This window comes from Dromiciops gliroides, chromosome 1, assembly GCF_019393635.1.
Source record: "Dromiciops gliroides isolate mDroGli1 chromosome 1, mDroGli1.pri, whole genome shotgun sequence".
In the NCBI taxonomy this organism is placed as follows: Eukaryota; Metazoa; Chordata; class Mammalia; order Microbiotheria; family Microbiotheriidae; genus Dromiciops; species Dromiciops gliroides.
Genome location: NC_057861.1, coordinates 543,234,391 through 543,252,743, shown reverse-complemented (window position 1 = coordinate 543,252,743; position 18,353 = coordinate 543,234,391). Strand labels below are relative to the sequence as shown.

General features: G+C 41.2%; 1 protein-coding gene across 1 annotated transcript in view; it reads right to left on the bottom strand.

Moving 5' to 3' along the window:
- RAC1 (Rac family small GTPase 1) overlaps positions 1-11,024 on the bottom strand; it is a 41,020-nt gene extending 29,996 nt beyond the window's left edge. Inside the window, 1 exon segment of the mRNA XM_043969231.1 lies at positions 10,653-11,024. Within this exon segment, the coding sequence (XP_043825166.1) occupies positions 10,653-10,687 (35 nt within the window). The 5' untranslated portion in view covers positions 10,688-11,024.
- Between the last annotated feature and the right edge of the window lie 7,329 nt (positions 11,025-18,353).

The following is an 18,353-nucleotide window of genomic DNA, read 5'->3' as shown; positions in this document are numbered from 1 at the left end:
TTAGAAGTCAACAGCCACACCCAGGGGAAAAATCAACAAGGGAATCATCTCAACCAAAAGTTCACCAAAGGTAAGAGTCTGGCCATGGCACAAAGCCCCATTCATGAACTAAAGCTGTAGAGAGGAATAAATCGAAGAAAACACTGACACAACACAAAAAATACTTCAAATCTAGAATCCTGTCCCCCATCCCAGCAAATACCCCTTAAAGAAGTGATCAATTTAACTGCAAGCAAAGGACTCAAAGGGAAAAAAATGGATTTTTTCACAAAGACTCAAAATACCCAGAAGAAATGCAGGAAGGGAATTTTAAAAATGAATAAAAGCGGGGCAGCTAGGTGGCGCAGCGGATAGAGCACTGGCCCTGATTCAGGAGTGACTTGAGTTCAAATCTGGCCTCAGACACTTAACACTTACTAGCTGTGTGACCCTGGGCAAGGTCCTTAACCCCAAGTGCCTCACAAAAAAAAAAAAAAAAAGGTGGTAAACCTTACCAAGAAATAGACTCCCTAAAAAGGAGATTAAACCAATAGAAATCAGGTGATTTCTTAAGACAATAAAAAATAATAAAAACATCAAATATGGGGGAAAAAGGAAAATGTTATATCGGATATAAAAAACTGATCTAGAAAATACATCAAATAAAGATTAAGAATCATGGAATTCCCTGAAAACCACCCTTATTTAAATAAAAAAAATTTTTAAAAGGCCTGGACATAATTTCAAGAAATGATCAATGAAAACTTCCCAGAGAATAAAGAATAAAGGGATGATAAAATGAAAAAGAATCCACCTCAAAAAAACTCCAAAATTTTAGTCCCAGCATTGCCAGAGCCAAAATTCAAAGCTCCCATGTCAATGATAAAATACTGTGCAAGAATCCAGGAAGAAGCATTTCAAGTTCCAAGGATCACACAAGACCTGGAAGCTTCTATTACAGATGGGATCTTGGAATGTAATACTCCTAAAGACAAAAGATACAGGCTTACAACCAAGAATAACTTGCCCTACACAAAACTGTGTACAATTCTTCAGAGCAAAAAGTGGACCTTTAACTGAACAGAGCACTTTAAAGCTAAATTTATGATGAAAAGATCAGAGTTGAGTAGGAACTCTGAAATATAATCAATAAATGTTTATAAGCACCTACTATGTTCCCAAGTACCGTGCTAAGCAGAGGGGATACAAAAAGAGGCAAAAGACGGTCCCTGCCCTCAAGGAGCTTACAACCTAATGGGGGAGGACAACCAAACAAATACAGACAGCTCTCACTTTACATAAGTGGGCCACTTGAAAGTGATTTTTATGTAATACCAATTTGCCCAGGAAGAAAGCCCCCCCCCCCCATGCTCAGTGCCTGTGACAGAGAACTGAGAGCCAAGAGGAAGAACAGGAAGGGGCCAAGGCCAGTCATGGGCAGGAGTGGGTCAGAGATTTCAAGCCAACCAGTGCATCCCCACATATCAGTTTTTCTACTTTCACTCGAAGGTTGGGTTTTTTGGGGTTTTTTTTTTTGGGGGGGGAGGCCTGCTGTGGTTAATATCGTTGCTTTCTTGGAATGTGGATTTCTTGTTTTTTTCTTTTTCCTTTTTTTTTTTGGGGGGGGGGGATGAGGGTTAAGTGACTTGCCCAGGGTCACACAGCTAGTAAATGTCAAGTGTCTGAAGTCATATTTGAACTCAGGTCCTCCTGAATTCAGGGCCTGTGCTCTATCCACTTTGCCACCTAGCTGCCCCGGAATGTGGATTTCTTTCATAATTCTTTAAGTCAAGTTGAATTTGGGTAATTCGAATTTGCCTAAAGAGAGAACTGTCTATGTATACAAAGCAAGTCATATGTTGTATAAATAGGAAATAATTAAAAGTGGGGAGGCACTGGAAAAAAGATGAGTTGGGGAAGGCTTCCCGTAGAAAGGTGGGATTTTAGTTGGCACCTTAAAGGAAGCTGGTACTTTCTCCTCAAGGGAGGAGACTATTCTTTCCCAAATCTGCACAGGTAATATAGAGGACTCTGGAGATTTTAAAGGAAAATGAGACCCCCAGTTTTTCTCAGTAAGCAGACTGAGAAGGGGGGTGGGGTATGGACACCTAAAATAATTTATTTAATATCAGTTTAGCAACTAGTAAATTGGAATGATGAAAACTGTTGAGTTTTGTGTTTGAGTTTTCATTTGGTTGGGGGTGTGGGGGATGGAGAAGCAATCCACATTAGGATGAGGTTTGATTTGTAACTGGCATGAGCGGAGCCAAGATCTCAGAAGTCTGATAGATAAACCTTCAAGTAATGAAGCTAGTGATTCTGTTCCTTGTAGGAATTCCCTTTCTCCTTTTCAAAAAAATATTTTTATTTAAAGTTTTGAGGTCCAAATTCTATCCCTCTCTCCCTCCTTCCCTTCCCCCATCCCTAAGGCAGTAAACAATCAGACCCTTTTCCCTTTAACAGGCTACAACATGCCCAGTTCCTTTGACATACCTCAGTGTAGACCAGTAATTAGAGCGGACTTAACCAGAACTTCAATCTAGGGAAGCAAATTTTGGAGGGTACTGACGTTTCAGAAACACAGAAACAACTGCTTAATTACTTGCTTAGCAAAAATAGGTAATAAAGGAAGCTGCCAGATGTCTCTCCCCCCCCAATCACTGCCAAACCTAGATGAATTACCCCCAACAAAACAGAATTTGACTTTTAAGAAAAGACTTAAAAAAAAAAGAGAAAAGAAAAGACTTATGGTCATAGTACACATTTTATGAAACTTTTACAGCAACAAAAAACTACTCTATCTGAACTAAACAGTACTTCAAAAGTCATTTAAGCAGTGCAAAGGATATAGTAGCACCATTACCTCCTTCATTCTGAATAGTATACCTCTCCAATTCAGCATCAGAGGGGCTAGTATATAGCAATGGTGATTCATTTTGTGCTTGCAATCTTCTAAAAACCCAAGATCATTTCCTACATAAACTATTTATCTAGCCATGTCCCAACAGCCTGTGATTTTTAAAGGGTTTCTCTGTCCCTAACCTTACATTTAACCCAATCCAGCTTCATCCGGAGAGACAGGTTGGCCACTGAAGTCAAGTTTTCAACTCCTAGATCTGACATATACAGGCAATATGATTTTAGCCAAGCTATTTAACCTCCCAGTCCTCCAATTAACTGTCTAATGATTTTCTAAGATTATAAACTGATCTTCACCAGTAGAGATTCTTCAGAGAGAGTTCCTTAAATCAATAAAATCATGGATTCAGTTTAAAACATAATAGCTCTTTTTATATTTGGCCCATCATGATTCTAGCATGGAGACCTTTTGAATCCTGACTGGCATCAAATATTAGCTAACCTCAGAGCATGTCAAATGCAAATGTGATGAGCATGACATCTATACTGTCATTTTAAGTCATGAATTTTTTAAGAAGTGTTCAACATGAAAGGGCCAAATATAGAACCATGGGTCATTACGTCAGAGACTTCCCAGATCAACACTAACCCACTGACAAACCCACGAGTAGAGCATGAGAAACTCTCAAAGGCACTGTTAAGATTTAGGTATAAAATGTTTGCAGATTTCCCATTAGCTACTAATCTAATCACTATCAAAAAAGGAAAATTAGTAAGTCTGGTACGATCTGTTCTTGATAGAGCCACACTGGCTCTAATTGATCATCGTTTTCCTTTCAGTTGGCAGCAGTTAAGAGGCAAATCTCAATAGTCTTGCCAAAGTATTCTCATGATACCTATCCCCTTTAGCTGCTAGAGGTGAGTTGGAGTCAACAAAATATTTATATCAATCAGAATACTAAGGTACATGGATTTATAATCAAAACTCAACTCTGCATATGATATGACTATATCTTACTATTAAATAATTGTTGAAAAAGCCAGAAGGGCTCCAGAAAGAGAGGTATGCTAATACACTGTTGGTAGAGCTGTAAATTACTCCAACTGTTCTAGAAATCTGATATTTTGCTCTTCCTCCCCAATTGATTCAATTATTCACAACCATTTTTCCAGTCATCTCATTTTGGGGGCACATACGCCAAGGATATCATAGATAGAAGCTATGCATGTATGTGCTGCGCGCACACACACACACACCCCCTTTGATATCCTTGGGGTACGTGCCTCCCTATATATATATATAAAAATAGAGCAGACACCTGTAGACTGGGGATTGGCCAAATAAACTGTTTTGTGAATATTCTTGTCTAATAAGAAATGACAAAAGAATTCAAAGAAATGGGAGAACTTGTATGAATGAATGAAGAGAGAAGCAGAATATATCCAATAGCTATAATAAGGTAAAAAATGAAAAGAACACCCAACAGGAAGCAGAGGAATTGTAATGATCAACCCTGTTTCCAGAGAACAGATAGAGAAACATGCTTCCCTCCTCTTGATAGAGGTGGGGGGCAACCACAAGAGCAAAATGATGGTAGTAGGTATATGTAGAAATAACTGATATAAAAACAAAGGACCAAATAAAACACTTAAAAAATGTTTAAATCCTGTCTAAATGCTGAATGTTCAAATCTAATAACCTACTTAGCTGGGACTACAGTCACTTCATCAACTCTGGACTTTCATATTTAATCTGTAAAATGGAGATTAAATACCAGTACCATCTACCTTCCAGGGTTGTGAGAAAAATACTTTGCAAACCTTAAAATCGCTATGTAAATGGGAACCCCTTTTTCTATTACACCACAGATACCTAAATTAGTGAGGTATTTCATGCTGCAGTAGAAATATGAAGGACTTTTAAAGTGATGTGCCTTCACTGTTCAGTTCTGTAAAACTATAAACTGGGAAGGAGCATAGAACAGAGCAGGAAGAACTGAATTTTACTACCAATAATGACCTTAGACACATCATAGTCCATATTTCAATATATAAACAGCTAATGATTACTTTCACCTTGTGCTTCATAGGGAGCTCATTAAAATGAGACAACACCTACGTGTAAAGTTCTTTTAGTACACACTCCAGGAGAAAGAAGCTGTACTAAAACCTTAAAATGTTTCAGATACTTACACTCATAAGGGCTTATCTGTGCAAATGTAACACTCCTCAACATTAAAACAAATAAAATGTTAAAAAAACAACAACACACAAACCACTTGCATTCCTACTCTGTACTCTAACACATGCCTTACAAGCATGTTGATAGTTACCATACTTATACTACCTACCTCAGAGGGTGGTTGTGGAGGGTGCCTCTGTATATTTTAAGGTGTTATAAATGTGATCTATGTAAAAAACACCACTGAATGTTTAAGAAATTACCTAATAACTTGCACTGGGCCTGGAGTCAGGAAGATCTGGCCTCAGAAACTACAAGCTTTGTGACCCTGGGCAAGTCACTTAAACAACCCTACTTGCCTCAGTTCCTCATCTGTAAAATGGGGACACACTGGAGGATGAAATAACAAAGCACTTCAGAATCTTTGCTGAGAAAACTCAGCATATGGGCATGCTGTGGTCCATAGGGTCATGCAGAATTGAACACAACCGAAAAACAGTGAGCTTTATACCAAATCCCATGTACCATTATAAGTAATTCACCCAAAATCCAGAATTTCACATGTGTCTCCCACAGTTTAGACTTTAAATTCAATTCATATTCATGGAAAAAAGCATCAAAACATTCTTTTTTTTTTCGCAGAAAGTAATCTGGCAGAAGTAAATGTCACAGAAAATAAAGAAAACATTACTATTAACCACTGATATTTGGTTGAGTAGGTTTTTGGCTTGTTCAAACCAACTTAACAATATTTACTAAGTAACTGTGGGGAACTAGAGAAAGTACCTAAAGTTCAATGTCTGATTTTTTTGGGGGGGGTGGGGGAGTGAGGAGAGGTGTAGTGAAGCTATGAATGAAATGCAAGGAACTCTTCTGTCATTTATAGTCTTAGTTACCTAGGGGCACTGACCGAGAGACAAAGTGCCTTTTTGGTCCCACAGCTAAAGACCAGGACTTGAACCAAGGTCTTCCCAACTCCACTAGACCCTTCTGTTATACATTACACTACAATTCCTTTCAAAACCTGATGGCAGGTCCATAAATCAACTATTTATAACTTAACTGCCCGACAATCATTCTACTTCATTTGCAACTCCAAGATTTCCTCCTTAATTTCCCTTCTTCTGACACTTCATTTGGAAAGTATCCTGGAAGTAGGGCTACAACATGAAGACATCTCCCTTTCAGGAAGAATTAAATGGTGGATGGCATTTGTAAGCCTAGGCAGAAAGCTAAAAATTATTAACAAAGTAAATAGCAAATTTTAAAGATAAGACCTTATAAAAAGTATAGTATATTATCATTCTAAGAATGAAGAAAAAATACCTCTTGATTTTTCAACCCAATCCCTACATCCTACTTTTAAGAGGAAACAAGTGTTTGTTTATTTACTTGTACAAAATTTTAGTTTGATTTACATCTCAAAGAAACCTCAGAGGTCATCTAGTCCAAATACATTTAAACAGATAAACTGAACACACCAGAGAAGACTTGCTTCAGGTAGTGAGTGTAACACAGCATTTGAATTCAGGTCGTTTGACTGAGAGTCCAAGTCCAAATTATATACCTAGGTAAATTTAAGGAGTGCTTCATAAAAAATGAAAAGGAAGCTAGGGACATCTGGGATCATCCTCTTGGGGATGACTTCATGAAAGACAGCCCTTTCACAGTCGCCTGATGTGTGTATCAAAAATAAAACACTTCCAGTATGAACCACTGGTCTAGCCAGATATGGTATTCTTTATGTTATCAAAATGTTACAATTTATACTTTGGGTCCTCCAGTCAACTCAAATAAAAAACAATGAAGATAACCTTGGTGAGATACTAGTACTTATTCAAAGCAATGATTATTAACCTGACTTTAACTGAGACCTCAGCCCTTTTGGGGTATGTTGTGTGGCTAAGCAAAACTGTATATGTTGGGGGCAGCTAGGTGTCGAAATCGATAAAGCACCAGCCCTGATTTAGGAGTATCTGAGTTCAAATCCGGCTTCAGGCATTTGACTGTGTGACCCTGGGGGCAAGTCACTTAACCCTTGGCGGGGGCAGCACGGGGACAAACTGTATATGTTATTGGGGTTCACCAAATCAAAGTGATAGGCAGGATTACCAAAGGACAAATATTTAAAATAAAAATTTTATATATAATCAGAGAAAATTCAACTGATTGTAGTACAAAAGAAAAATGTATTATAGCTTTTAAATATTCTAGAAAATTGATAGTTTTGTTTTTAAAAACTAAGGGATATTGCTTATTACAAAGCATACAATATCATCTGCAACAGGAGGCTTTTGCTTTCTTACTCCAACTGCTGACACATTTCAGGGCACAAATACCCTTTCAACAAAATAGAAAAGCCAGCAGTTTGTGATGCTTCAGGATTTTTTTTAGTGCCGAATCAGCCTTTATTTTTTTTTTAAAGCTTAAATATTCCATAATACTAAATTGTGTTTCTTATATTAACAAAATCTGGCCTTGTAATTAACAGAAAATTCTGTGGAAACTGTCAACAATTAAATAGTCAAACAATAGCCTCAAGTACATGTAGTATTTCATGAATATTTGCCGAATTAAATGATAGTTTTTCAGCAGAACAAGGGACCTCTTTTTCAAACCAATATTTGCTACATTATTGTCTTAAAAAACAGTAAAAGTTATTTGAATGGGGAAATTATCAAGATGACATTTCTAAAAAGCATTCCTATTTTATTTCTATGCCACCCAGCCCTAATCAATCAAGATTCCAAAAATAATAAATCAGAGAGTAAGTTCCTTGAGGGGAATACAAATTCCTAGCACCTAGATAGAAGTTTATATATATTCCTTAATTTGATCCTTAGCAACAATACTGTGAAGAAGGCAATATTATTATCCATTTTGAGACAGATAAACTGAATTTAAGGGGTGAGATAAGTTAAGTGACCTGCCCAGGGTCACAGTGTCTGAGGTAGGAACTGAACAGCAGTGTCAGAATTCAATCTTCTACTTTATATATATCTCCCATATCTAGCAATGTATTGCATGTAATTGTCATTCAACATTTTATTTCATAAACAAAATCAATAAAAGCATTAAAAGCCCACTAACTGTTAGCTTAAATAACCAAACCAATCTAAACCTCTAGTTTTAATTTTAAAGTATCTTAAATTACTTCCTCCTCTAAGTAAGTGCTACTCTCATGCCTAATCTTGGCATGGAAGTAATGCTGGTTTCAAGGGCTATGCCAGGGAAGGCAAGCTCTGGCAATGCAAGTTTCAAGTAACAGGCCTATCGAGGAACTGAGTTGTACAAGAATTTTTCCAATTATTTTCATAGAGGCTCAAGGCTCATAACCAGAAAGTTGATATTTTCTTGGCCCCAGCCAATTTATGTAGATTTTAAAGTATTAAGGAAACTGCAGCCTATTTTGGTGGAAGTACCTACACTACTGAAATCTCAAATCCTTTGAAGTCAAATTACTCATCAAGACTAAATGTGGAACTGACCACAACCAGTTGGTTTAAAAAAACAAAACTATGCTATGTATTGTCACAAGAAATTTGTTCTTAACAATAAAAGTGAAATTGAGCTAGCTAAAAAACTTTGCAAAATTAGTGCACATTTCTTAACTAGTTAATCACAAGAGGACCCCAACTTCATGATTAAGATAAATTTATTTTATTATACACACCCACTTACTCAACATGTTTTTCAGAACTAATTTTCTTTCAGAAGGTTAAAAGTATCTTACCAACATACAAGTTCCTAGTTTTACCTAGTTTAATATTTTACTTAGGAAAATGTTCCAATCCTTCAGAATATGGCTTTAAAATTTGATTATCATAAAAACCAGCCTGTTGCCTTTTATATTTCAACTAGAAATCTTAAGCAATTCCAAGAATCTAAATTACTTTCAAACAGAAAGCTAGGTATTAATAAAAACATTCCTAACATCCAGAGGCAAAGTCAAAACCAAATACAGACCTCAAAAAACTCACTAAAGGGGCAGCTAGATGGCGCAGTGGTTAAGCACCGGCCCTGGATTCCAGGAGTACCTGAGTTCAAATCCGGCCTCAGACACTTGACACTTACTAGCTTTGTGACCGTGGGCAAGTCACTTAACCCCCATTGCCTAAAAAAAAAAAAACAACAAAAAAAACCCTCACTAAACTAGCAGTAATTAGTTAGTGGAGAGTATCATTAAGCAACAAAAACATTCAAACACACTGGAAAATGTTATTCATTTGTTGCAAAAATTTCATGAGGCTAATAGTAATTTTTCAAGGGTCCTGGCCAACTCTAAATTACACAACTAATACTGTGATATATAATTTTGTTTGGATTACACTAGGATATTTGTTTCTTGGGGGGTGTGGGGTGGTGTTTAATTGCATAAGGAAGGTCTTGTTTTCCAACAAACCCAGAAAACACAACTACACACAGTAATAAAATGAGATGCCTTGAGTCACTGGGAGCAATTTTTTTCCTCAGGAAGCCTGTTTTGCTGCATCTCATACCTAATTAATGTATAAGATAAGGGCAGAAACCCACTTTTTTGGACATACTACTGTGTCAACAGAATTCATTCTCATCTTCTTTACCACAAAACTATTAAGTTTCCCAAAAGAGCAAAGACCAAGGGTTCCTTGAAGCAAAAACCACTTAAGTACAGAAAGTGAGACTAAACAAACCTGTAGATTAAATTTTAGACCACATAACCAGTCCCGATAAATCACCTTCACTGCAGTCTGTTACAACCTGAGATTATAAAACACTATCAACCTCAATGACAGTTAGAATACTCACCTAGCTTTCAATAAGGTATATTAACTAGAGTTAATATAAACACCAAGAAAAATACTTAAAAAAAAAAGAAAGACCGAATTCCTACCTAAGCTACAAGCAAACACAGAGGGATGGTAGAAGACAAGCATTCTGATTCAGAGGTGCATTACATTAGCTTCAAGTTCTACCTAAACCCAAACTGGGTTTTTGAACTGAGCAAAAGGGTGGAAGCCCACTTTTTTTTCGTTTGGGCTGGGTAAATGAATCCCAAGCTTTAAAAAAAAAAAAAAAAAAGAGGGCAGGACCCCAGAGCAGATACTAACATTATCCCAAAGAAAAAAGTGGGAGAGGCTGGTTGACTCTCCCACCCACCCCTCTGGGAAGGTAGTGAGAACTGTGTCTATGGCAGGGTGGAGGTAGGAAGGAGGAGGAGGAGGAGGGGAACGAGATCTACCCCACCACCGCCGCCACCAACTTGAGGACGGGATTCTTAAAGGCTAACCCAAAGAAAATGCAACACCTAACCCCAAGAGCTGCTAAATGCTACAGCCCAGGCCCATTAGGAGTCCGATCCCCGTCCCGTCTACACCAACCCCACCCCGGGGTGTCTCCAATGCTTGACCAGTCCAAGCAATCAAACCGTCACTCGGGGAGCTCCCCACCCTACAGGAAGCCCCTCCGTGGGCTGCCGGGCACCCCCAACCTCAGGCTTCCAGAGCGGGGCCCCGTAGTTCCGCCCCACCCTAGGGACCCGCCGGACCCCGCCCCCGCACGCCCACCAGGGTCCCCCCGGCAGAGGCCGAGCCCGCGTCCCCCGAGAGCAGGAACAAGAGAAAGGCTGGGGCCGGGAGGAAAGAGGACTCACCCGTCTCCAACCACCACACACTTGATGGCCTGCATCGGGGCGGCTCGCGGGGCTGCCGCGGAGGCGGCGGCGGCGGCGGAGGAGGAGAAGGAGGTGGAGGTGGCGGCGGCGGCTGCCGAGGCTGCCCGGGAGCAGAAGGGGAGGACCGACGGTCTCCGAGCGGGATGGGCTACTGACAAGGGGAAGGAAGGCCCCAGGAACGGCGGTACGTGGACAGAGGGGGGGGTGGACGGGGACCGCAGTCCACGCCGCCTCGCCCTTAGCCGACTAGAAGCCGATCCTAGGGAGCAGCCACCACCCAAAGCTGGAGGAAAACTGCAGAGAAACAGGAAATGGCCGCTCCACTCACATCCTGCCTCCCCTCCCCCTGCTCCTTACCCGCTGCCTCGGCGGCCGCCGCGGCCGCTCCCTTCACCCTCCCCATCTGGGCGGGACCAGTTTCTCTCTACTTTCCTTCTCCCTCTCGCTTCCGCTCTTCCCGGTCCGGGCCCCGCCCCCAGCTCCAGATCCCGCTTCCGGAATCCTCGGAAACGCCGCCTCCCGCGCGACTCGAGATTCGCGCGCGGCCTCGTCTGGCGCGGGGGGCGGGCGCGCGACTGACAGGAAGGAGGCTGGGGGTAAGGGGTTAGGGAGAGGGAGAAGACGGAGACGCCATGTTGGTACTACTGACCTTAGTCAGAACTTGTGCCCCGGCAAGGACGCACGGTACTGGGGGAAAAAAAAGGTTGTTTGCTTCCCCCCCAGGGGTCATTGGCCCCGCCGCCCCGGATTCCACGTAGGTCTTCCATGTTTGGTTTTTGTTTTGTTTCACCTTTTTTTTTGGGGGGGGGGTTGCCCAGCATGTCTCCTAGTAATAGGGGGCGCTAGAATTTTAAGAATCAGAGGGCGGCGGCTGAATGAGCTGATGTTGAATTACTATCGTACGGGCCCTTTAGGCAGGCGAACAGGTATTTCTAACAGGTGGCTTCGAAGTGAGAGGCCTGGTATCAATTCCTGCCTCAGACTGCCAGGTTGACCTTGTGCAAGTCACTTGAAAAACTTCTCCGGCCTCAGTTTCCTCATCTGTAAAGTGAGGAGTTGGGCTCTGAGGACCCTTCCAGCTCCAGAAGTATGACCTCATGACTAAGGGGGCAAGGAGTTAACATTGATAAATCCCTAATCAATTCATTTTTTACTCACATTGAATGTGAGTAAAAATGAAGACTATGGCGAGGAACCCTTTAAGATCGTAGAAGTGAGCGCGGTTTTGAAAGCCTCCCAGTGCAGGGCAAATGTTGCTTAATAAAATGGGGGTTCCCTGGTACAGTGTGTGAGTACTGGGGGAAATAAAGGAGGGGAAAAAACACCCAGGCCCTACCCACAAAGAGTTTACCTTCTAATAGGTAACAGACTTTAAGGGCTTACTATGTGAGGCACTGCGCTTGCTTTCACCTCTTGCCACCCAGACCTGGTTGAGGGAGTTGGACTAATTAATTACCGATTCCCGTACCCTCTCCTCCTTTCAGGTTCATTAGATCCAAACTTATCACACAATCTGGATCCTGGTAATTTATCTGACAGAAGACCTCCTCTTCTTTTTTTTTTTTGGTGGGGCAATGGGGGCTAAGTGACTTGCCCAGGGTCACACAGCTAGTGTCAAGTGTCTGAGGTCAGATTTGAACTCAGGTCCTCCAGAATTAAGGGCCAGTACTTTATCCACTGCGCCACCTAGCTGCCCCCTCCTCCTCTTCTTAACTCCCCCCCCTTCCTTAATGAATACAGCATCTATCTGATAGGCTTTGCAACCCCAACTCTTTCCATCATATGATGGGACTTTAATATGCCTATAGATACTCCTTCAAACCCTGTAACTTCCCATTTCCTCAATCTTATTCATTTCTCATTACCTACTCCTCCATTCCACCTAAACTACACACACTGATCAAAATACTCTTGATCTTGCTATCACCTACAAGTGTTCCACTTCTATGAAATCTGATATTCTTTTATCTGATGATAATTTAAAAAATCATTCTACATTTCCCTCTGTCTTCCCTAAACCTGTTGGTTGACTTCGTTATGACTTCTAATCCCTTGACTATTCAGGTATTTTCCAGGCCATCTTGCTTTTTTAAGATCTCTTGTTGAACCAGTTCAATTCTTAAAACCATCCTCTTTGCTCTGCTCCTTTACTCCCTTAGCCTATCACTGTTCATACCTGGCTATCAAGTTTGGGACATCCAATAAGCAGTTAGTGATTGAAGTCTGGAGGTTGAGAAAGAGGTTAGGGCTGGATAAATTATATGAGAATCATCTGTATAAAGATAATTGAATCCGGGGCAGCTAGGTGGCTCAGTGATAGAGTACCAGCCCTGGATTCAGGAGGACCTGAGTTCAAATCTGCCCTCAGACATTTGACATTTACTAGCTGTGTGACCCTGGGAAAGTCACTTAACCCCAATTGCCTCACCAAAACAAAAGGATAATTGAATCCACTGGAACTGATAAAATCAACATACCTGGCCAAGACCCGACTTTTGACCAAGTCTGCCACTTCTCTTATTCATGTGTTGCCAAACAAACTGGAGGAAAATCACAACTATGCTGACCAGGCATATTGCAGATCTAAGTTATGTTATCTCAAATGGCAGTCCCATTACACCTCCCAAATCAATTCATTATACTCCCCACATGGCCTATTCCAAACGTTTTCATCCCTACTTAAACCTCCCATGGCACTTTTTTCTCTAATCACAGCTGGGGACCTTGAGTATATTTAAAGAATAATCCCTCTTTCTCCTCTTAATTTTACATCATTTAGATATCATCCCCCAATATTTCCTCCATCTCTGTCTCACTTGAAGAGGTAGCCTTGTCTCATAAGAGGTTGTTGTTGTTTAGTTGACTAGTCCTACTCTTCATGACCCCATTGGGGATTTTCTTGGCAGAGACACTGGAGTGGTTTGTCATTTCCTTCTCCAGCTCATTTTACAGATGAGGAATCTGAGGCTTGTGTCTGAAGTCGGATTTGAGCTCTGGTGCCCAGGACTCCAGGGCCAGAATTCTATTCATTGTGCCACCTAGCTGCTACCTTGAGGAGGTAGCCCCTCTCTTCCAAAGCAAACTCTACTACTATGTGTATCTTTGATCACATTCAATCTCATCTTCTCCAGCAGATTGCCCTTTCCATAATTATCACTTTCTCAATAATCTTCAGTCTTCCCCAGTTTATTACCTGCTTCTATGCCACGTACAAAAATGTTCATGTTTCTCCTGTCCTTTAAAAAACCCTGTCTGAATCTGACCATTCTTGCTACCTATTGTCTGATATCTCTCCTTCCTTTCAGGACTAAATTCCTTGAGAAGACTATGTAGCCTCTCATGCCTCCATTTTCCTCTTCTCTCTTTTCTACGCCCTCTACAATCTGGTTTCCAACTAGTCGCTCAGCTCAATATCTTCTTTCCAAAGTTCCAAACAGCCCTTTCCAAATGTCCAAATATATTATGGCATTTTCTTAGTCTTCATGTTCTTTTGCCCTCTCTGCAACCTTTAATACTGTCTATCACTCTCTTCTTGATATAATCTCTTTAGGTTTCCATGACACTTTTCTCTTCTAGTTCTCTTACTTGTTTGACCTTTCTTTCTCAATCTTATTTGCTGGATCTACATTTGAGTCACACCCACCACCCAAAGCTTATCCTGGAATCTCTTCTCCCTCTATAGTATCTTACATGTTGATTTTATCAGCTCCCGTGGATTCAGTTATCTTTATACAGATGATTCTCATATAATTTATCCAGCCCTAACTTCTCTCTCAACCTCCAGACTTCAATCACTAACTCCTTATTGGATGTCCCAAACTTGATAGCACATAGATATCTTAAACTTAACATGTCCAAGACTGAATTCATTATCTTTCCCCAGAAACCTTTTCCCTTTCCAGACTTCCCTATCACTGTTAAGAGTGTTACCATGGGGCCGGGGGGGGGGGGGGGGGGGGGGGGGTGGTGTCCGGGGGAAGCTAGGTGCTCAGTGGATAAAGCACTGGCCCTGGATTCAGGAGGACCTGAGTTCAAAACAGACACTTGACACTTACTAGCTGTGCGACCCTGGGCAAGTCACTTAACCCCCATTGCCCCACAAAAACAAAAACAACAAAAAAAAAGAGTGTTACCATCAGGGCAGCTAGGTGGTACAGTGGATAAAGCACTAGCCCTGGATTTAGGAAGACCTGAGTTCAAATCTGGCCTCAGACACTTGACACTTACTAGCTATGTGACCCTGGGCAAGCACTTAACCCTCATTGTCCTGCAAAAAAAAAAAAAAGTATTACCATCTTCGCAATCACCCAGGATCCCAATTTAAGGGTCACTTTTACTTCTCAGTCTCCCCTCCTTTCCCTCTCCCATTATCCAAGTTGCCAAGTCCTTTGAAAACCTCTCCTATATGTCCTTTTCATTCACACAGGCATAACCCTGGTACAGACCCTCATAGCCTCACCTGGATTATTGCCCCAAGTTTCTCCCCACATCAGTCCATCCTCCACTAAGCTGCCAAAGTTATATTCCTAAATCACAAGTTTGACTGGATCACCTCTTTACTCTATAAAACCCAGTGGCTCTCTTATTCCTCTAGGATCAAATATAAAATCTTCTATTTGGTTTTTAAAACCCTTTATAACCTGGTCCCTTCTTATCCTTCCAGTCTTTTTACACTTTATTACTGTCAACTTACTCTACAATCCAGCAATGCTGGCCTTCTTGCTGTTTGTCACACATGACACTTTATCTCCTTACTCCATGCCTTTCACTGGCTGCTTCCCATTTCTGGAATGTTTTTCCTTTTTGGCTCTGTTTCCTGGCTTTCCTTCAACACTCAGCTCAAGTCCCACCTTCTGAAAGTCTTTTTCCTTGTCCCCACCACTGCTAGTGTCTTCCTTCTGAGGTATCTCCCCTTTACACTGGAGATGATTTGTATGTACGTGGTTGTTTTTGTGTTGTCTCCCCCATTAGAATGTGAATTCCTTAAGGATAGGGACCATACTGAGGGGAATCTGACAAGTAAATACCTAAGCAGTAAATACTTTGAGCAGTGAGAAAGCATGTAACTTTGGAGATCAGGGAAGATTTCATGGAGGATATTGCTCCTGAGTTAAACCTTAAAGGAAGCTAATGAATGATTCTAAATCATTGAAGTGAAGAGGGAGTGAATTTGGGCCATAATCTGTTGGCTTTTCACCTCTACTTCTGCCTTCCCTTAAAAAACCTATCTCTACTGTGACCTTTAATTCTCTCCCAGGCTATCTCCCCTGCCCTACCTATTCTCTCTTATTTTCCCCATCTTGACCCCTTGGTGAACCAATCCAACTCTACACTGTCCTCTTGAATCTCATTTCACCAGTTACACTCAGCCGAGCCACAGCTTTGGATCACTCCAACTTTTTGATGTCTTCTCTCCTATATACATGCTGCCAGATGAAGGCGGAGAAAAGTCATAGAACAGTTCTGATTGGGTCCACTACAAATTTATGTTACACTGCTGCTAGGCACTCATTTTACTTCCTTTATCAACTTGCTATCTCAGTCTCCACAGTGACTCTTCCAAATCTTTTCATCCCTTCCCAAACCTCCATGGTTCTCCTTGCCCCCACTCTCTCAGCTTTGAACTTTGCCTCATATTTTACAGAAAAAAAATGAAGGCCATATCCATGAGCTCCCTATTCTCTCATCTTTCTCATCTCCTATCAATCAGGTGCCTTCTGCCACTATCTTCTCCATTTCTGTCTCACATAATAAAGTGGCCTTAGTCCTTATCAAGGCTAACCCCTTGTTCAAATGATCCCATTCCATCTTCTCTCTTCTAACAGATTTTCTCTCTGTCATCCCCACACTATCACTTATTTTCAGTTTTTATTTCTCTACTGGCTCATTCCCTACTGCCTACAAATATAACCATGTTTCCATTAGCCTGAAAAGGATCCAGATGATCCTTCCATCTCTGCTAACTTTCATCCTATACCTCTTCTGCCCTTTGTAGATAAATTCCTCGAAAGATCCATCTACAAAAGGTGTCTACCTTTTCTCTTCTCACTCCTTCCTTAACCCCTTACAATCTAGCTTCTGGCTTTATCATTCCTCTGAAACTGGTCACTCCAAAATTGTAAGTGATGTCTTAATTGCCAAATCCAAAGACCTTTCTTTTCTCAATTCTCATTCTCCTGGACACCTCTGCAGCTTTTGGCACTGTTGATCACTCTTTCCTCCTTGATACTCTCTTTTCTGTAGGTTTTTGGGCACCACTTTCTCCTGGTTCTCCTCCTACCTATCTGATCACTCCTTCTCTGTTTCATTTGTTGGCTCCTCATCCAGATCAAACCTTCTAACTGTAGGTGTCCCTCAGGGTTCTGTGCTGGGCCCTCTTCTGTTCTCCATCTCTACTTTTTTACTTAGTGATCTCATCAGCTTCCATGGATTAATTACCAACTCTATGTTGATGATTCTCAAATCTGCCTATCCTGCCCCAATCTCTGCTGACTACCAGTCTCACATCTCCAGCTATCTTTCAGACATCTTAAACACATGTCCAAAACAGAACTTATTATCTTTCCCCCTAAAACCTACCCTGCCCCTTCCTTCTCTGTTATTAAAGAGGGCAACACCATCCTCTGAATCCCTCAGGCTCAAAACCTAGGGCAGCCTAGGAGTCATCCTTGACTCCTCACTATCTCTTACACCCCTTCCTGCCACATATTCAATTTGTTGATTTCACCTTTGCAGCATCTCTTGTATATGCCTCCTTTCTTCCTCTAACACTAACTCCCCTTTAGTGTAGGTCCTCATCACCTCGTGCCTGGACTATTGCAGTAGCCTGATAGTGGGTCTACCTTAAGTCTCTTCTCACTCCAATCCATCCTCCTCCATTCAGCCACCAAAATGATAGGTCCCAATTATGTCACATACACACTCCTCCCACTTAAAAAAGTTAAATGGCCCTCCTAGTGTCTCCAGAATCAAGTATAAAATGTTCTGTTTTTACAGTCTAGCTTCCTCCTATCTTTCCATTCTTCTTATATTTTATTCTCAGACATGTACTCTTCATCCCCGACTATTGCTGTTATTTTGTATACAGTACATTTCACTCTGCTTCAGCTCATGTAGCTCTCTCCAGGTTTTCCCGATAGCATCCTATTCATCACAACCTCTGTATAGTACCTTAAGCTTGAGAGAGAATCTTCTTCACAAAAGCCCAGCAAAGTAGGTACCATACATTTTGCCATTACAATCAATCATCATAACTATTTTCCTCCATCCCACTCCCTTCCCATGACTTTACTCTATCTTCTTTTTACCTATTTCTCCTCAGAGGTGCCTTACTTCTGACTATCCTCCCCCTCGCTTTGCACTCCCTTTTTTCACCCTTCCTTCCTTGTCCTCTTCCCCTCCTATTTTCCTGCAGGGTTAAATAGATTGCTCCTCCCAATTGGGTATGAAAGCTATTCCCTCCATGAGTCTACTCCAATGAGATCAGGGTCCCTGAGCTAATTCTGTGTTCTAAATTTTTTCTTCCTCCCTCCCTCCTCAACCCTCCCTATGAGATCAAGCAATTCAATATGTCATACTGGTGCAGTAATGCAGAACATCTTCATCTTCCTTGAAAGTGTTTTGCTTTTTACTGCTCTCTCCCCCAATCTGCCCTTTCCTCCTTCCCATCTCCTCACCCCT